Source organism: Pollicipes pollicipes, unplaced genomic scaffold (assembly GCF_011947565.3).
Source record: "Pollicipes pollicipes isolate AB1234 unplaced genomic scaffold, Ppol_2.1 Scaffold_6686;HRSCAF=7923_pilon_pilon_pilon, whole genome shotgun sequence".
NCBI lineage: Eukaryota > Metazoa > Arthropoda > Thecostraca > Pollicipedomorpha > Pollicipedidae > Pollicipes > Pollicipes pollicipes.
Genome location: NW_023596921.1, coordinates 25,431,019 through 25,449,977, shown reverse-complemented (window position 1 = coordinate 25,449,977; position 18,959 = coordinate 25,431,019). Strand labels below are relative to the sequence as shown.

The 18,959-nt window shown below is 49.3% G+C and overlaps 1 protein-coding gene across 1 annotated transcript in view; it reads right to left on the bottom strand.

Moving 5' to 3' along the window:
- Positions 1-16,199: 16,199 nt before the first annotated feature.
- Positions 16,200-18,959, bottom strand: part of LOC119107888 (putative methylthioribulose-1-phosphate dehydratase) — a 5,910-nt gene continuing 3,150 nt past the window's right edge. Inside the window, 2 exon segments of the mRNA XM_037231461.1 lie at positions 16,200-18,128; positions 18,130-18,487. Coding sequence (XP_037087356.1) covers positions 17,727-18,128; positions 18,130-18,487 — 760 coding nt within the window. The 3' untranslated portion in view covers positions 16,200-17,726.

Genomic DNA, 18,959 nt, shown 5'->3' with positions numbered 1-18,959 from the left:
CCCTAATGTAACACAACTCCTAGTATACCATAACACGTAATGTATCGTAGGACCTAGTGTATTATAACCCTAATGTTCGTAACTCCTAACTCAGCTGATGGTAGTGGGTTATCGCGCGCGATTCTGACCCGCACAGATGGGCGATGTGAGTCTACTTAAGTCTACCGAACCACTGTTTAGTACTCGGGACGTTGTGAAACATAAGGTGATTTGATACACTAGGCCTAATGATACATTAGGTGTAGTGACACATTAGCGGCTATGATACGAGCATTGAACATTAGGCATTGAACATTAGGTTATGAACATTAGGCATTGTGATACATTAAGTGTTTCGAACATTAAGTGCTGTGATACATTAGGTGTTTCGAACATTAGGTGTTGTGATACATTAGGGGCTACGAACATTAGGGGCTGCGATAATCCCTCGATCTTTTCATAAAAATGACATACGCGCTCCTAAATCGTACTTGAACAAATTAATGAGTTCGTGGCGAGCAGTGATATTTATGTGCACTGACTGACTGGGAAACCGGAAGAACCACGTCTTGGATATTTTTACCAATCCATTTATACATGCATACATATAAGTGCAAACATAGTTGGGCCTTATGACGGGAGGCCTTAAACAACGCACAAGGCCTGTTGACAACGCAATGCTCCAGGCTTGTGGGACCGAATGGCCTGATATTCCTGTAGGTAAAAAACGTCACTCGTGGAGAAAATTGGTTGTAAAGCTACTGAATGAGAGAAGTTGTCTTTCCAGGCTGCTAGGTCCGCGAAATACCAAACGCAAGTAACATGCGCCGCTGCGGGTGCGTGAAAGAGCGGCAGCGTAGTCGTAAGAGTTCGTGGAGTCGGCTCGAAGATCAGAAGGCGCGATACTAAATGGGGTGAACGAATTGCATATATGCAAACTTCAAGTGCTGTTGGGTGTGCACCTCTGTTCGGATTATTACCGCCTTTGGCGATCAATTATTGTGAGGAGCAGCGAAGAGAGCAGGACAAATAGCACGCAGTGACTCCTAGATGACTCATCAAAAACAAACCTGCACAGACTAGGACTGTAGCTTCACATTAGTCGGGATAGCAGAGCTGAGCAGCAGGGGCGATGGCGCTGAAGCGGCGTGAAGCGTACACTGCGACTAACGGGTCACCGATAGGTGGCTCCAGCATGCGCGGTTGCGTTTGGTATGTACACACACACACACACACACACACACATATATATATATATATATATATATATATATATATATATATATATATATGTATGGTGTGTGGTCATAGCTGTGTCTGTTTAAGGCTTTTTTTACTTTGTTTATGTTGGAAAATGCTGTCAGAATACAAACTGTAAATAAGCGATAGCTATCGGTACCACTCCCGGTTCACTGGTGGCAGATAAACCAACAGGCTTCAGCACGCCGTGGCCGCTCTCCGTTGATTGTTTGCTGCCTCGACCAGACATAATTTGTATTGTGCAACTTGACAACGCAGCGCTTCTCGCTCTTCGCGATCCGTCCCTCTCTGGACACGTTTCCCGCCTGTCAACAGCAGGGCAACTACTACCACCTTTCTCTATCGTCGCCGAAGATAGTGACGTGCGAGACAGCACCACGGGTCTTGAGTGGGGGGAGGGAAGGGGATAGGATTTTCAAGACGGCCTGATGGAAAAATAGGGTCTTTTCACAGGGGTGGTGGTGGCGGGTCCTGCGCAGCGTCGTATTCAAGGGGGGAGGGGACGGGGTCCGAGGGCAGATGCCCCTTATCAAATTATTACAGGCATGATATCAAAGTAAATCAATGACCAACGCGCAAAGTCACCTGGCGTTCGGGGTCCCGTCCATGTCCCTGTTCAGCAAATGCTGCGCTTGCCGACTTTGGGGTTCTTGCAGATATACCAATGCATGTTAGCCACTCTGTGTCTTGGTCAACGCAGGCACATCTCACCTTTGCACGGTCTCCGACCAATGTAAATATTTGGCGCCGGCCTTGCCATGCTTGTAAAGCGGACTCAGCGGGCTCAGATCGACACGTAGCGGACAGTTCGGTACTTATAGTGCCTGACCGATATAGAGACCCGCATCGACTCAGATGGCCCCCGATCTGCTCAAAGAGAGGCCCCGATCCGCTAAAAGGGAGGGCCCCCGATCGGTTCGGTTGTACTATTATCTAAGAAAATATCTCAGACATGTATGGCCTGATCTGACACTCCCCTGCCTTACCATATCGAGCGATTCCTAGAAATTAGCTTTGCTGATATTCACGGCCGGCCTGGATTTGATCAGCCATAGGTCAGCGACCGTTCAAAATAAATTTAAGTTGTTGATCCCAAGAATTGCCATTCGATTGCCTTCAGCTATGCAAAGTATGCCGCGGCTACGCCTCGTCGTTAAGAAATTGCTTTGCAAAAGCTTTTGGGGGGTCAAACTGCCCCTCACTCGAGCGAGGGTTAAATTCCACGCAATCGGCTCACTAATTGCATACATCGCCCGTCAGCAATCCTTCCGTTATCACTTCGAACTGCCAAGGCAGTCCGATGTCCCGGCCATCCTATCTATGCAGCAGTTTTTGTGGGAAAGTTTTCACTTCCATCGTCGATTGCATGGTAAGAGTGCGCCCCGTAAGCGTGCAAAAAGCGTTGTCACATTCGTCGCGGAAATTGACACGGTGGTCTCTGCAAAGGCAGTCCTATGTTCCAAACGCTCGGCTCGGCTTCTTCTCGGGTACATGTCTTCAATCTGCATGCCATGCGCGTTTTTATACAGTTTTTTAATTATCTGAACGAAGATTTCAGATGCCCCGGCTGCCTGCAGCATGATGCCCGGCGTTTGAGAGCTCGTGCCGTAGCAAAACCTCGGCACCAGGCACCAGTAAGGTTACGGCCGTGTACAGAGCGGCTGAAAACCCAGCTAATGGTGAGCCTATGTGCGACATTCCGCTGGGCTCGAGTGGCGACCGCATGGTCTGGCGTCTGGAACTCGAGACGGGCCCGGGAATGGTGAGGGGCGAGTCCAGCAGCTGTGTTGAAGAGGGGAGCGGGGAGGGGGAGGGGGACGTTGTGACCGTCAGGCGCCAGATGTCGACTGCTTGTCGCAGTGTCTTGTAGTCTCAGATGGCTGCGTTAAATTGTAAGCTGGTCATTGACTGGCTTGGAAAGTTTCAACTTTTACATATCGTGACATGCCTTCACAGCAGCATTCAAGGTCTAAAAATCAGGCCTGACATCCGAAAAATTAGGGCTAAATCATGAAAATCTCCTAAAGCAACATTTAAAAGTAAATGGACTACATATTCTGTAAATTTGAGTCTCTTCAGACACACTATAAGACACATGCAAGTCATGTGCGGTTTTTCTGTATTACGCTTTGTCATCCTTCCCCATTCAATTGCATCGCATTTGTTCGAGATTTCCACGCAAATATTTTAATCTTATGGAATGTGTCCGAACCGTCTCGAACCTTACGTACGAATCCACCCTTGCGTTTCAATTTCAAAATCCTGCGAATCCTGAGCTCTAAGTCTAGCGCATGCGCTCAATACACCTACACAAGGCGCTGAAAAAGTCGCGGCGGACATTTAATTCCAGCGTGTCGAGAGGAATCCAGGAAGCCAAGACAATTGAACGTGAGGAGGAAAGAGCCTGAGAGCTTTGTAGAGGCAAGGTTTAGCGTCTTAGCTCATTCAGCCTGACAGGAATTTATTACCCACCGTTTTCTACACGCGACTGTTGTAGTTATGCCCAAAACTTTATGTTGTTCTGTGCATGACCAGAAATGAAACATCCGTACTCGTACTGGTGAAGTGAACATTCTATGGGAGCAGCGAGCCACTGTAAGCAAAAGAAGCGAGCCTTCACATGGTGGTGAATTGGGTCACGTCAACGCACATAATAAATATCCCATGATAACATTCACCATAAAAATCCCAAAAGAAGCAAGTCTGCATGGATGCACTCTCACGCGCCAACCTCCACACCCACACCTTCTCTGGGCCTAACGACCACCCTTCCTGTGTTCAATTGTTAGCAGAATCGTTTGCATTTCAAAATTCGGAAAAACCTTCGGGGGCCAAGTTAACCCCACCCGAGCGCGTGTTAAACACTACAGCATGTACCGGCACTGAACACAACTCTGCCGCCGTGCATCATAAAATAGCGGTGGCAGCAGCATCGTTTCCGTAGGACACAGTGGCGTGCTTCAGTCTCAGAGACAATCGGTTCTGGGGCATGAGCTCTCTGGCTCGTATCAGCAGTGTTCGGCACGGCTCAAGCATCGGGGGATTCCCTTTACGCAGTTCACGCTTGTTCAAGATTTGTCAATGAAAATTGTATAATTGGCTGTCACTAGTTACACAGTTTTGGCGTTGGTCATAGCTGGGGGATACCGTGACAAATCAACATGTCGAAGGGCCAATTTTAGACACTCATCTCTCCGATTTTAATAACAATGAGTGTCGGGTGTTTTCAGCAGCGCTGAAGACTCCCGTTACATTTTCAGGTCTCTCATTTGAGCGGTTTCTGAGATGCAGCCTCCGGCACTTTCGTGTTGTGTGGTTGAAAGGCTATGCTCAGCGGCGATATTTTTGTTACAGGAAAAACATTCAAATCTACATGTGAAAATGATTCAAACCTTCCAGATTACGCTTGTGTAGTGGTTGAAGCCATCATTGCACAAGAAGTATTGATCGTGGCGTTATGCATACTTGTAACACATGAGGAATATTTTCCCCACGCGATTTCGAACCTTTGCTCAGTTACATCTCATAAAATGTAGTTTCCCCTATGATGCAAAAACAAAAAGTAGTTATGAAATAATGTCAGAATAAGGGACTGCGCTTTATTCGCGCCATCCACCGTCGGATGCTAACGCAGTATCTCCCAAGCGTCTCTACGCACAGGCGGCGGAAAATGAGCACATTGTAATTGACGCTAACAATGCGATGCCCCGCATGCACGTGCAAGTCGACTCAATGCGCCAGTGACCCAGTCTTCACTCTAACTCATCAAATCTAGGAATCAGGCGACTGCTACTTTGCTCCAAACGTCTGAATCTATCTCACGAACAGTCACAACCTGAACACTCACTGGGGTTACTCTGTGAACCCTAAACGTCCCTTTGATAGTCTTAGCCGTGGCCAATCGGATGCTAAGTTCATCCTTTGCCCCAAGGACTTCTCCTTTTGATACGAAGAACCATATCATCTGCACATTAGCCTTCCCCTGCAAATACTGGCATAGCTTCTCAGCGGAGAGAATAGGATCGGACTGGAGGAATCACAGGCTGACACTGGCAGCACCCCTTTTCAAGGTTCCTTAACCCTATGGCAAGATTTTTTTCCACGGAATATAGCAACGTAATGTTACTCGCACTACACGCTCCAGTCCTCCTCATGAAAGCAAATGTCCAAAGAAATACACGTGTTATTGTACTGCAAAGTTGGCCCATCCGAAAAGTAATGGATTTCCCATATTTGAAACAAAGCTTTTCACATCCAGTAAAACATACTGTAAAAATTAGGCATCTCAGTAGTGTTGGGTTTCATCGCGTCTGACAGCGCGCAGTAGCTTATGCGTAATCTGTTCAGGTTCCTTGTCAATATACCACGAAAGGACGCAGGGTGCATTGAAGCGCATCTCAATAATCTGCTGAGCTTCGTCTTGGACGACAAAAGTGTAGTTGTCTGAAAAAATGAAACGTCAACGCTTCGTTTTCTGGCAGTCGTTTTAAAGTTCGTCGAAAAATTTACCCTGGTGATGGGCCGTTAAGTGATGACTGGCCACTGCATTTATTGCTTCTAACAATTTGGTCGTAAACTCATCCATAGGTAGAACAAGTTTAAATAAAGTACAGTGGTCGGTGCTCACCCGTTGGCTAAATATTATTCCATTGGTCGAATCAAAAATGTCCTCTGCTTGCGCATTGATGGCGTCAATCAAAAACGATCGCACACCATCCTAAGCGCGTACAATTCTCACTCTCTCGCATCATGCAGGATTCCCCATGGACATCGCACACGGAGTAACTCAGCAGGTCATTTGAAGTGACATCTCGCAGCCTAAGAGATACTAGATATTTTTTTTCTCTAAACAGTGTGTCAAGCTTTCGAATCATCTAGCACGCAAACATTTTGACAAATCAGTGTATTGCAAACGTTACAGAACACAACCATTGGAAACAGCAAGGCCGAAGAAGGGTTCTTCTTTCATAATGGTGAGTAGGAAGTCGAAGAGATGTCCCGCAGGAATTGCTCCTTCGAATCGAAATTCTTAGCTATTTAGAAGGATTTCGAGAAAACTAGCACTATCGATCAAATCGGACGTGTCTGATCCAGCGAGTAGTGAAAGTACAAAACAGAGGCCATACTATCTTTTAGCAACCGCTGTGCTCTCTTTTCGTGCTTCCCAAATGGATCGGCTAAACTGAGGTTGTTGAGCATTTCACTGTCCAAGACACTGTCAGTACAACCTGCGCGCTCCAGCCACACAACAGGCACTACCTCAAGGCCCTATCACTGGGTATTTGTCTTACTTCTGGTCGCCCCCATATGAACAAGAGGCGACACCACCGTCACGGTACGTACTCACTTCCCGAGTCCCCCTGCTCCAATTACCCCAGCCCCGACATGCACATGAGGAGGGGGGGGGGGGGGGGGGCAGACGGCCGCGGCGGTGCGCCGCGCGCACAGTCTCCGTGTGTTGCGCATGATTCGTCAATGCACGGGCCATGCGTTTCCAAGCGGATAACTACCTACTTAGCTTAGAATTTTGGGGACCAAACTACGTCCTTTCACATGCATGTAAGAAAAATATAAATATCGTATAGGGGGATTGTTCTTCCTATTTCCCAAAAGTTAATAACGTCCTGATTATTATCTATTGTCAAATGCTGATTTAAGAGTGCACACAAATATTAACATCTAGGTTTGTCAACTTATTTTTCAATCAAGTAGAAAAAAAATTGGCACCGAAGGTAGCTTGCAACCATACAACTCGAACTCGCCGAAGGCTATAGCTCCGAAACGGTGCAACTGAGCGATTTAAAACATCACAGGCGACTTCAGCGCTGGTGGCAATCCCTGCGACCCACTTTAATCAAAATCTCAGGGACGAGGGCGTAATGCACTCGTCGGACTTATCACGCAATGCCCCAGCTGTCGCTTGCAGCTGTGCCTAGAGCCAAATTTTCAGACGTTTACAATTGTCTAAAAGCAGGTGGGCTTTTGGGCATGACGTACGGCCAGATGAATTGTATCAAAATTACAGGCATGTTCAATATGATAGCTGGCGCGGACAGCGAGAAGGATGCACGGAACTTAAGGCTTTAACGAGAGAATGAAAGGAAGGGAGACTGAGCCGGGAATATACATCCGACATTCAGGATGCCGCCGTGCACGGCGACGCTGAAGTTCGGGCGGAAGCCGAAGCCGAAGCCGTACTAAGGCTCCGGTCTGTTTAAAAACGCTGCAAAGACGACAATGTGGGGGCAAAAGAAGGCTCCGAAAAAAAGAATAGCTGCAGGTGCATCTGATCACTGAAACCATCGTGTAAAATTCCGCGACGAATGTGACAACTCGTTTTGCATGCTTACGGGGCTAACTATTGCCATACAATCGACATTGGAAGTGAAAACTTCCCACAAAAACAACTGCATAGATAGGATGGCCGGGACATCGGACTGCCTCGGCAGTTCGAAGCGATAACGGAAGGATTGCTGACGGGAGATGCATGCAATTAGTGAGCCGGTTGCGTGGAATTTAACACTCACTCGAGTGAGGGCCAGTTTGACCTCCCGAAGGCTTTTGCAAAACAATTTCTCAACGACGAGGCGCAGCTGCGGCATACTTTGCATAGCTGCAGGCAATCGAATAGCAATGTTTGGGATCAACAGCATGAATTTACCTTGAACGGCCGCTGACCTATGACAGGTCAAAGCCAGGCCGGCCTTGTTTCTCAGCAAAGCTAATTTCTAGGGATCGTTTGATCTGATGCGACTGCGGAGTGGCAGATCAGGCCATGCATCTCTGAGATAGTTTCTTAGACAAAATCACAATTAAGCCGAAGATTGCAACAAATTCCATTGGCCTGCGGTCAGGTATGAACATCAGACCGAGGCCGAAGTCAACCTGCTCTTTTACTTGAAAACTTGATGTATGAGGTAGTTTCTGGTGCTCATTTCAAATGTATTAAAAACAGGATCGCGACCGATATTTTCCATTACCTTCGCACAGGTCAAAGCAAGTAACTAACCTAAAGTGACCCAGGTCACATTTTATTTTTGGGAACATACTACATAGCATCACCCTTAACGCATATTCAAATCAAGTCAAGGGGCACCCGGGCATGGGTCATTACATGGTAAAGGAATGGTGGCGATCGGCGCAATATGTTCTGAGATTTCGGTTGTCTTCTTTAACATGCGAAACTTTCCTTTGGCGTGAAAAATTCCCTGATAAGGCTGCTTATTGCGACAAACGGTTACTGACTGCAGATCAACGAGGCACGTGAAGGAGCCAAGTATCGCCAATAATGACAAGATGTGGGAACGTCACCTCGAACACCACGGGGGACGTCCACCTAAATTAAAAAGTCATTCACGGTCTTGTTGGCTTCATGCAAGCTGAGCTTTGGGAATCCCGTGGCTGCCGCTCGTGTCGGTGAGGAATCGGTCGAGTGACCGTGGCTAAATTGCGGAGGGATGAAGATCCTTTGCTGCTTATTACACAGACAGTAGAATCAAATAATCAAGAAAAAAGCAGCACCGGAGGAAGAAACGCGACCACTGACACATGTCAAACGAGTCAGTCTTGCGAGGTGCCGCAAGGCCGAGGAAAAGAAAATAAACACCGGCCCAGACCTTCGCCGCGCGAGGACGTACGCGGCCTTTGTCCGCCCCGCGCGCTGCCGGAGCCGGCGGGTGCCCAGCGCTCGGGGTACAAACTGTGCTGACAAGAAACGTCTCTCCACACGTTGATGAGCTGTAATGAAATCTCGCTGTGCGTGGTCTGTGGCCACTTTCACGTGCGTGCATCGTAACGTTCGCCAGTGGGGCGGTGAGCGACGGCGGTGGCGGTGAATCCCAGCAAAGCGGTCGGTCACCGGCCTCCGCCCTTGTGCGCGCTCTCGCCTCGCCCGGCGTCAGCGCTCTCTCCCCCGAGGCGGAGGACAAACGTGCAATGCTCGAGAGATCGGCGTCCGGAGGGGCGACAGCTCCAACGAGGAAAAAGGTCCTGGACTGCAGTCATGTCATCGCCAGGAATGCGCTCTCAGTTATATGAGTGCGTTGACGACACCTGGGAAAGGCTCGAAACGCGCGCGGCAACCGCCTTCTCAAAGGACAAAGGTCAGCTCAAAGCACAAAAAGCAAAACATGTAAAGCAGTTAAGGAAAGTCGAGGACACGTTGATCGATTTACGAGTTGACGGTAATGAGAGAGATGGGGAAATCGGGAAGCTGTCACGCGAGGAAAAAGAAATCAAGCCGTGCCGAAAAGCTTGAGATGTAGTCCCGCATGCCATGTGTGGTGTTGTCGGGAGCCCGCTCGCCCCATGGTGCCGGTCCCACTCGCCGTGACGTCACCACTGCCGCGCGCGCTGCCAGATCCGGCCGGTCGGCCCGCTGATCTTGCCGCCCGACCGGCCGCCGTGCCACCTCGCCGACCGCCTCTGGCTCCGCAGATATTAACTTACCCACCCGGCTACCTTAGGTCTCGACTAGAAGTGTCGCTTCCCGGAAGTTCTTGCCCAAAGCCCAATCCCATGTCCAAGGAAGGACCAGCTGTCTGTCGAAAAATTTTCCAGAAAATCCGGATGTTCAAAAAATGAATTTTCCTAACATCAACTTATTACTTCCTGCGGCTAAGGGCTCCAGCCACTACTCGCGTCGCTGCATTCCCTCACTCGAATGAAATGAAAGAAAGAAAGTACTCGTGGGTAAGTAGTACGTGTCTGCATTAGGTAAGTTGAGATGCATGCCAATTTGCCGCACGATCGACGGTCCCAAAAATCCAAAAATTGCTCCTGTCTGTCCAATTTCCAAATGGGACTTGAATTTTTTTTTTGAATTCCAAAAATTTGGAGTTAACTCAACCCCTTTCGTCTAGAGCGAGAGCAAGCGGTGACGAGCGCAGCTGCCTGGCGGCGTCCGCCCGTAACGAAGGGACAGAGGACATCAACCGCCTGGTTATCTCTGCGCTCCGAGCTGGCATGGTAGTGGAATGGATATTGGGGAGCGCAACAAGAATCCCACTCAGCGTCTTCCCGGACCAAACAATGTAGTTGCAGTCAGATTCGCGCAGAGCAGCACGGGAAGAAAGCGTGATCAACTGATGCCTCGCCGCACAGAACAGTGGGGCCTTCTTGACCTGTGTGTTAACTGATGACGTGATGGCGTGGTGTTAACGTGATGTCTTACCGCCCAGAACGGCAAGATATTCCGGTCCCTCCTGTAAGCGAAGAAAGAGCACAAACAGTACACCGTGTTCACGAGCGGAGGAATGGTCTTCTGTATGACTGAAAAGTTCAGCAGGCTTACTCGAGCAGAACTCGTGACGAAACTCGCCGAACACCGATCCCGAGTCATCTAACTCCAGCGCACGGTGAGCTCCGATTCCCGTGGCGCTGACGGAAGAGTCGCCATGACGTGCCAGGCATGGCATTCCCGCAATATCGGCGTCCGCAGCCGGTGCTCGTCGCCGATTCCGGTCCTTCCTTGTTTGCGAACTGGCAGGGGTAACCAGGCGTTTGTCGCCGCGTCCTGAAGGCCTCGATCTCCGTTGCCGTGACCGGCCGCCGCAACAGCCGTCGTCGCGGCCGGACCTTCCCGGTCTTCGCCGCATAGCCTAGCCATCTCAGCGATTGGCACCATGGCCAGGGCGTCCCGGTGTCCGTCACGTGGCCTGGATGTCCGGTGTCTATCACCGTGGTCTGGATGTACCGGTGTCCGCTACCGTGACCTAGATGTGTCGGTGTCCATCATCGTGGCCTGGATGTCCCAGCGTCCGCTACCGTGGACGGATGTCCCAGCGTCCGCTACCGTGGCCTGGATGTTCCGGTGTTCGTCATCGTGGCCTGGATGTCCCAGGGTCCGCCATCATGGCCTGGATGTCCCGGTGTCCCTCACCGTGGCCTGGGTATCCCGGTGTCCGTCACCGTGGACGTGATGTCCCGGTGTCCATCGCCGTCACCTGAATGTCCCGATGTCCGCTACTGTGAGTTGGACTGCCCGGCGTTCATCGCCGTGGTTGAGCTGCCCCGGTAATCACCGTCGTGAGCTAGCTGCCCGAGGCGCGCCACCGCCGGTCCATCTGGGTTTCGGGACTGGGGAGTAGCACCCTTACCAGATATTTAAAGTAACCAGATTAGCCTATTGTCATCGCGTTTGACTGTTTTGACTGCCTTTGACGCGCACTGAAAGCGCCCTGCGTCATTCAACTTAAGCATTTAGGGCACCCTGCATCACGCAATACTGCACAGCCCCTGCACCACTAAATATCGCGCATGCAAATGTCACGGGTGAAACTGGAGACACATATACATTGACCTGAGGTAATAACTGTACGCCAGTGTACACGTTCCAGGCTAGATAAAGCTGCTACGACTTGCATGGTAACTCCGCGCGAGTCTTGCTGAATTTTGTCTGCATCGCCCGAAGGACACCGAACAAACTAACGGACCGGGACGTAGCGTGTCACAAAATAACACATCCATACAGTTTATGCTGTGGTTGATTCATTTCCACATTCCAAGCTACTTCTATCGGGGTTTGACACTTATTGGACAAGGCACTGCATTGGTAACGTGGGAGGCATAGTGCGAGGCGTGTCGTTTCTGTTGCTTGTGCTGTGCAAAGATAAATCGGGGGCCGGCAGCCGACCCTGGGATGGCGGATGGCGGGACCATGAGCTTCCCGGATCTTTGTTTCATTCAGGCTGTTAAGAGATTTCCTGAATAACTTCGGAGCCGTTTTGAGCACTGTGCAGAGGTAAATAATGCATGAGTTCCCATCGTTTATAAACACCCGTTCTGAGGCATTACGTTGGCTGACCCGGGCTGTTCTTGGTATAAAACGTAATCCTCGATGTCCGGTTGGTGACATTTTGCTTAAAAGTAAAGGATACCTAACGCTCAACTATCGCAGAAATTGCACTCAGAGCACATTTGACACAGAGCACAGAGCATAGAGCACACAAATTGCACAGAGGTTTCGTTAACTCCCTTTGTATTCATATCACTCTGAAGCGAATTTATATTGTTCTGGAATTTGTCATGGTTAGGACATACAATGTCAGGCAAGGCCAACTGTCACCTTTGTAATTCAACTCGTATAGTCCTTGATATAGTCCAAGGGGCCAATGCAACGATCGCGTTGACCCCTTTGACCTGCCGTGAGATTACTGCTTACATGCGTCGATGTCCACCGGTACTTATATCTGATACAAATGCTATAAACGTCATCTGGTTTCATATCATATAGATATGCTTTCTAAACGCTATAACCGTCATCTTTCGTTGTCATAGAATGACTAGTTCTTGAGAGAACAGGAGGGGCCTATAAAGAGCCAGATTGAGATCACTTTGGCCTGGTTTGACCTCCATTGTTCAAACGTACCTATCTGGTCCCCCACCCACCCACCCCCGCGGAGCGAGTGTGAAAAAGCTCCTGTAGGCCCAATAGCATGCTGGACAAGCACGTAATACATTGTATGGAAAGTTTTGAAAACATAAATTAGCAGCATCGATGGCTGCTTGTCTTTCGGACACAGTGCACGCAGATTTCAAGGAAGGCAATGGTGTTAGACTGCCGTTGGTCACGCCTTCAACCTGTAGGACATAATAAGGGGTGTAAAGGTTTCAAGACACAAAGTTTAATGGAAGAAGTCGAAGGAAAAACTCCGAATAAAGAGTCGAACGCACATAGTTGAAAGATATAATGGTAGACAACACAAAAAGTCCAGCCGGAAGTCGAACGGAGAAAGGAAAAAAAGAAATAAAACATACATGCGTAAAAACTGAATGTATAACTTTGAACAGCACCAAGATAAAACAACGAGGATATAACTAAACTCGTGAAAAGTCAAAGAATATAAGTCCACAGAAAGCCAATGAAAGCCAGGTCAGAAAGCAATTCAAAGAACGCAGGTAGTAAAGCGGATGCAAGGCAGCAGACCATTCAGGATTTGAAGCCTGACATGGAAAGGGATAACGCCGACTGCATCCAAATGCACTCACGTGACCATGGGGTTTCGTTACTTCGCATTTCTGGGTCCTCCAATCCGGGCCCGCGCGCTCACCCATGGAAACACTCCTGGAGGCATCAAACCGTCGCACCTTCCCAACAGAACCATACGCAAAACGCCTTCTGTCTATCAGGTAACCGATCTGCTATGAGAACCCTGCTAGCATCTATCCACGCTGCTGAAAACACTCTAGTTACTGACTGGGACGGTCGCGAGAGACTCAGGCGCGCACAGCAGGAGTTGAGGCACAGCGGCGATGCCCCGTCGCGAATCCCATTGTTTCGTTAGCCGAGATCCTGGACAGGCACATGCGTGGCTTCCAGTGCTGGCTCCTCTTTCATACTCCCCCTTCTGGAGAACAACATCTTGGATCCTAGTTGTGTCTGGTTCTTTCATAAGTGCACCCCTGATTCCCGGCTCTATTTCTCGTTTCGCAAACACTGCACCCTAGTTCCTGATCCTCACTGGGTTTTTCGAAATGCAATTATGGCTTCCTGGTTCTTTCTGGCTCGCTGACAACTATCTGAAACTAATTCCTGGCTCCCATTTTCACAATCACCATGGTGTTTGAACGGGGCTCTGCAGAACCCGGTTCCTGGCTCCCATTGACTTTCCACAAACGCCAGACTCTGGTTCCCACCACTTATTTCACAAACACCCGGCCCTGGTTCCCAGTGGTGCATTCACAAAGCCCAGTCACTGGTTCTCATTGGTTCCTCATATTGCGGTGCCAAATGGATCACTTAGAAAGCTCCAGATCTAGTTCGTGCCTCTCATTGGTTCAGTGGTCTACACCAACTCTGGTTACCATTTGGCAGCACCCACCATCCACCGCTGAAGACAAATTACCTGATATCACTAAAAAAAAAAAATGGAATGCTTGGGGCGAGGTATTAGTATCACGAGCGCAGTAATTGTTCAGACTATCGTCCTTGTCTGGTGCGTTATTACGCACACAACATGTCGGCCCATTGTCTCTCGGGCCGTCGGGTGTGAATGGGTCGGACCGGATGGTGCGAGGCTCTCAGCCATGTATGTTCACGTCACAGCCCGAATTCTCTCCTTGGCATTGCTGAGATCGCAATTATGGTCTTTTGATAGAGAAACCAGTGCTCTACAAAGCGGAGCTAACCCGGAAGGACAAGTTGACGATCCAGCTGGGAAGCTTAGTTGGTAGAGCACTGGACTCGGAATCAAAAGACCCCGGTTCAGTAGCCAGCAATTTCAAGGAGAAACTTCGGGTTGTGACGCGTACGTGGCTGCAGGCCTAACATCATCTAGTTTTCTCAGGACTCATCAACATATGGGCAGATAGCTAACTGGCCGAAACATCTTGTGCATACCAACACACCAGAGGAGGATAACAGTCCCAACAACTATTCCATCCGTGAAAATATAGGTTGCAAATTATCCCGCAATACTTACAAGCGCAACGTCCATAATTTAAATGCACTGTACCGATACCTCCACTGTTCCTGAGAAGCATTTAAAGCATGATTCTACTTCTTGCTGGATCTCCTAACTTTATACTGGATCCGAAAACTTGCTGGATCCTCGGCATAATTCCAGTCTGCATCTGGCTACTTGGTTGGCTTCTGGCCATATTCCAAGCTGAATCTTAATTTTTGCTGTGTCTCTCGGCGTAACTTAGGGCTGGTTCATGTTTTTTTCTTGCTGGATTCCTGCGCACATTCTAAGCCCGAGCTTGCTTCTCACCGGATCCCCTGGTCACGTGTCAAACTGGATAGTGATTCTTGCTGATTCTCTCAACACCACTCAGTGCAGGATTCTGGTTCTTGGTGAATCTTTATAGAGACCTTTACGGATAAAATGTCCCTTACCCCATACATTCGCTATTCATAAATTTTATTCACAAAGCAGTGTCAACACCCGCCCGTCACCCACTCCAGTATGTTGTATTAAGAAGTGGTGGAACTCCATCCCTGCGCTCCGACCCTGACGCTGAGGCTGAAGCGCCACCACGATAATGCTGTCTTCGAAAAAATAAACATGTTCGTGGCATCTCCCTGAAAATGCCGCCCCTCTACCTTACACTGTCCACTCAACTGCACCGCCAGGTGGCACCTTTTAAAAATATTTTCAAAAATGTTTCATTGCGATTTCACTTCACCCCTCTCACACAATAAACTCGTATGCTACCACATGGAGCCGGTTCGGGCGGCGGAGAGGTCTGTGCGCTGTTTCATGGGTTCTAAATACATGCACCTATTACGCTCAGGCTGATTTCAAAGCGCATGAGACGCACATCGGCGCGCGGAGCATTTCAAAAAAGAAAATACGCTGCGGTGACGGCACCCAACGTTTGGTCTGAGCCACGTCCGGCGCGACGGCCAGACAGCTGCTTCGCTACAATTACGAAGCAGGCCGGTGTCTCGGGTTAAACGAATTCGCTTTTAAACCTATCTGTGATGAGATAAGCAACATCTGCCTTTACTGAGGAGACAAACTTGATAAGGCCATTCCTGATGTACCCATACGTTACCCCCCTGTTTACGTGGTCCAGCGCCTTAGCTCTGCATGATGCGAATATTTTCAAGATAATATTTACCAAGCTTACCTCTTTGCTCTACTAATTGCAAAACGTTTGTGAATGGAGCTTATTATGACTGGAAGAAGCAAAAGCACCAGATATTGTCTAATCTGCATTAAAGGTCTACCCAACGTTTTCTGAACGGCTTATCCATACATGTACCCATACCCAGTATGTCCCAAAATCTGTACCCGACCCAGCCAGTCATTAATTTCATATGGGTACCCATGGGCTTGCCCAATCCGCGAAATCTTCAAAATCTCTGGTTAGACTCTTGTCCACGACCCTTCCTGGTTCCGGCACCAGGACTGGCTCGCGCAAAGCAATCTTACGCAGCAGGCGCGTTTGTTCGCGGGGAAGAAAGTGGCGATTAGCTCTTGAATAATAACCTTTTTTCGCTACCATGCAATGGATCTGTTCACTCGGCTATATTCGGTCGCACACAAAAGGTTACGTTTACAATCCATGGGAGCATCAACAAGCAGATTAAGAAAATTGTCTCATGCATTATTTGTAGTGCACAAAGGTATTTAATTGCTCAACTATGTAACCGTCCTCGTGGAAATGTCTCTTCATGCGCAGACAATTTTTTGTCTTGGTTGCCTTCCTGATCTTGTATGGCTTGGCTTTCATTCCTGTCGAATGTTGCCCGTGTGGATTTTTGGTCTTTCGAATTTTGTCCACCTCTACTTTCGTTACTATCGTCGAGGTACGAAAACCTTTCGGTTTTTTCCAATCCGACTTATCTTAGTCGATTTTTCTCAATCAAATCTTTGCCGGACACCGACCGTAAGTGTAGTCATAGTTACAAATCGTAACAATGATTATTGTAACAACTTGGAACGTGGAGTTTTATATAGATGACCAATGTTAGTTTCATGGAGTCGTTTAGACCGTACTTCCTAAAATAATGAGGGCTGTTGATTGTTAGCTAAAAACTACAAGCTCATGACAGCAACGATAATTTTGTGAGGCGTATATTCAAATGCAAAACGGTGGCGGAAGTCGGAAGCACTATTAAACATTCTAATTTAGTTTAATTATGGCTCGCAGCAAAAGCTACGCATAGTATGTTTGGCTGAACAAAAAGTTTGTCCTGCATGTATGTTTCGTATATTAAGAAACATATACAGCGGGAGCATATATGCTCGCACTGTAACGATATAATGACAGAACCGATGAGCGTTTAGTTAAACTGCGGTGTAGGTGTGTAGGCAAAACGGTGTTTTGCTTAGATAACAGGTTGCTCCCTTTTCCAGTCGTTTCTAAGCATGATTGGCAATGCACAATGTTGCCGCATTCACCATATGCATTTTTATCATCTGAAACCTGCCATGTACGCCTGCATTGCATAAAAGACAACGTGCATGATATCACGCTGTTCTGAATATTCACTATTACCTCATCGTCAACGAATGCATCCTACCCATGCATTTCCGCCACCCACTTATGAACAACCTGTGGATTGCTCTTACTAACTGCTGTGTTAATACTTCTAAATAACTTAAGCACTTTTCAAAAGCCTTTATTCACCACAAATGCGCTTACGACCTGATGAGTTTTACCCGTTTCTGCCAGTTGTCGTCCGTCAGCATGACGAGTTTTATCCAGTTCTCCCGGTTGTCGTCCGTCAGCCTGACGAGTTTTACCCAGTTCTGCCAGTTGTCGTCCGTCAGCCTGATGAGTTTTACCCAGTTCTCCCGGTTGTCGTCCGTCAGCCTGACGAGTTTTACCCAGTTCTGCCAGTTGTCGTCCGTCAGCCTGACGAGTTTTATCCGGTTCTGCCAGTTTTGTAAAAACCGGCTGGTAGAGGCTCAGCTTCAGCCAGTTGCTGTCAACCCTGCAGTGTTCTAGCATATACCCCGTAACCCCGTACCCCGCATACAGTACTGGCGCGTGCCAGCCCGCAGTGTCGGCCTCTCTCAGTCGTCGCCGCCGTCCTACACGGGACTGCCACCACTCTTGCCGGGGCCATTGCCGCTGGCGGGAGACGGCGCCCGGTCCGGGTCGAGCCCCAGCCGCCGCATCTCCACCGCCACCTGGAACACGTAATCGAGGCACTCGGTCACGGCCTTGGCGCGCTGCCACGTGTCGCCCCACACGTACAGGCCGTGGCGGCGCACGAGCACGGCCGGCGTCGCCGGATAGCGCAGCATGGCAGCTTCCATCGAATCCACCAGCTCCTCCTCGAGAGGCGTGTTCTCGATGATCGGCACCACGAGTCGCTCGTCGTAGCGCAGGCAGCGGCCGAGCGTGTAACTGTACACGCCCTTAATCATCTCGAGGTGCGTGGCGCGGAACTCGCCGCCCGGGTGCAGCAGCGTGGCCAGCAGCGCCTGTTCGCGAGTGCGTGTGGATGACGGCGCCGGCGCCGCGCAACCGATACGCCAGCAGGAAGGTTTGCGTACATGCGCTGCGCCGCAGCCCGCGGCCCGGCACGTACACGTCGTGGCCGTCCTCAGTCTGCACGAACAGGTCGGCCGGTTGCACGCGCTCCTTATGCACGCCCGAGGGGGCGATGTAGATGTGATCGCCCCGGCGGATGGTGATGCCGCCGCCGGTGCCCGTCACCCAGCCCAGGCCGTAAAACTGGCGCAGCAGCGCCGGGATCAGCTGGCGAGGGTGCTCCGGGTCGTCCTGGTCATCCCGCTCGGCCGGCGCCGCTGCAGACGCCTGAGCCTCGGCGCTGTCGATGGCCGCGCTGGGGGCAGGGGTGTCAGTTGCTAAGACCGGGAGATGCGCGTGTTCGATCAACGCATCTCTAGAAATCGGTGAGCTTGGATGACATGCAGGCTGTAGTGGTATTGGCGAGCGAATGCGTGGCTGGAGCTATTCGTAACAGACATACAACATGTGAACGGACGACAACATGTGAACCGATGGCAGCAACAAATAAAACGAATAGTAGCGATCGTGGCAACGGCAATACGTACGTATGTAATGGCGTACGAGGCAATCACAGTTTGGGAGTAATTTGCTGACCTACCTGAACATGTACGAAATATTTCCAGACGTGGTTTTGGAGGGTAAGAAAGTAAAGACTGCCGAGCCACTAAAACCACATGCAAATATATGTCATGTACCGTTGACCTTTTTATAATGTTTCGTAGAAGTACATTCTTGATCCTATAATGCTAAGATTGGAGCACACGTTATAAGTCATAACATTAGCG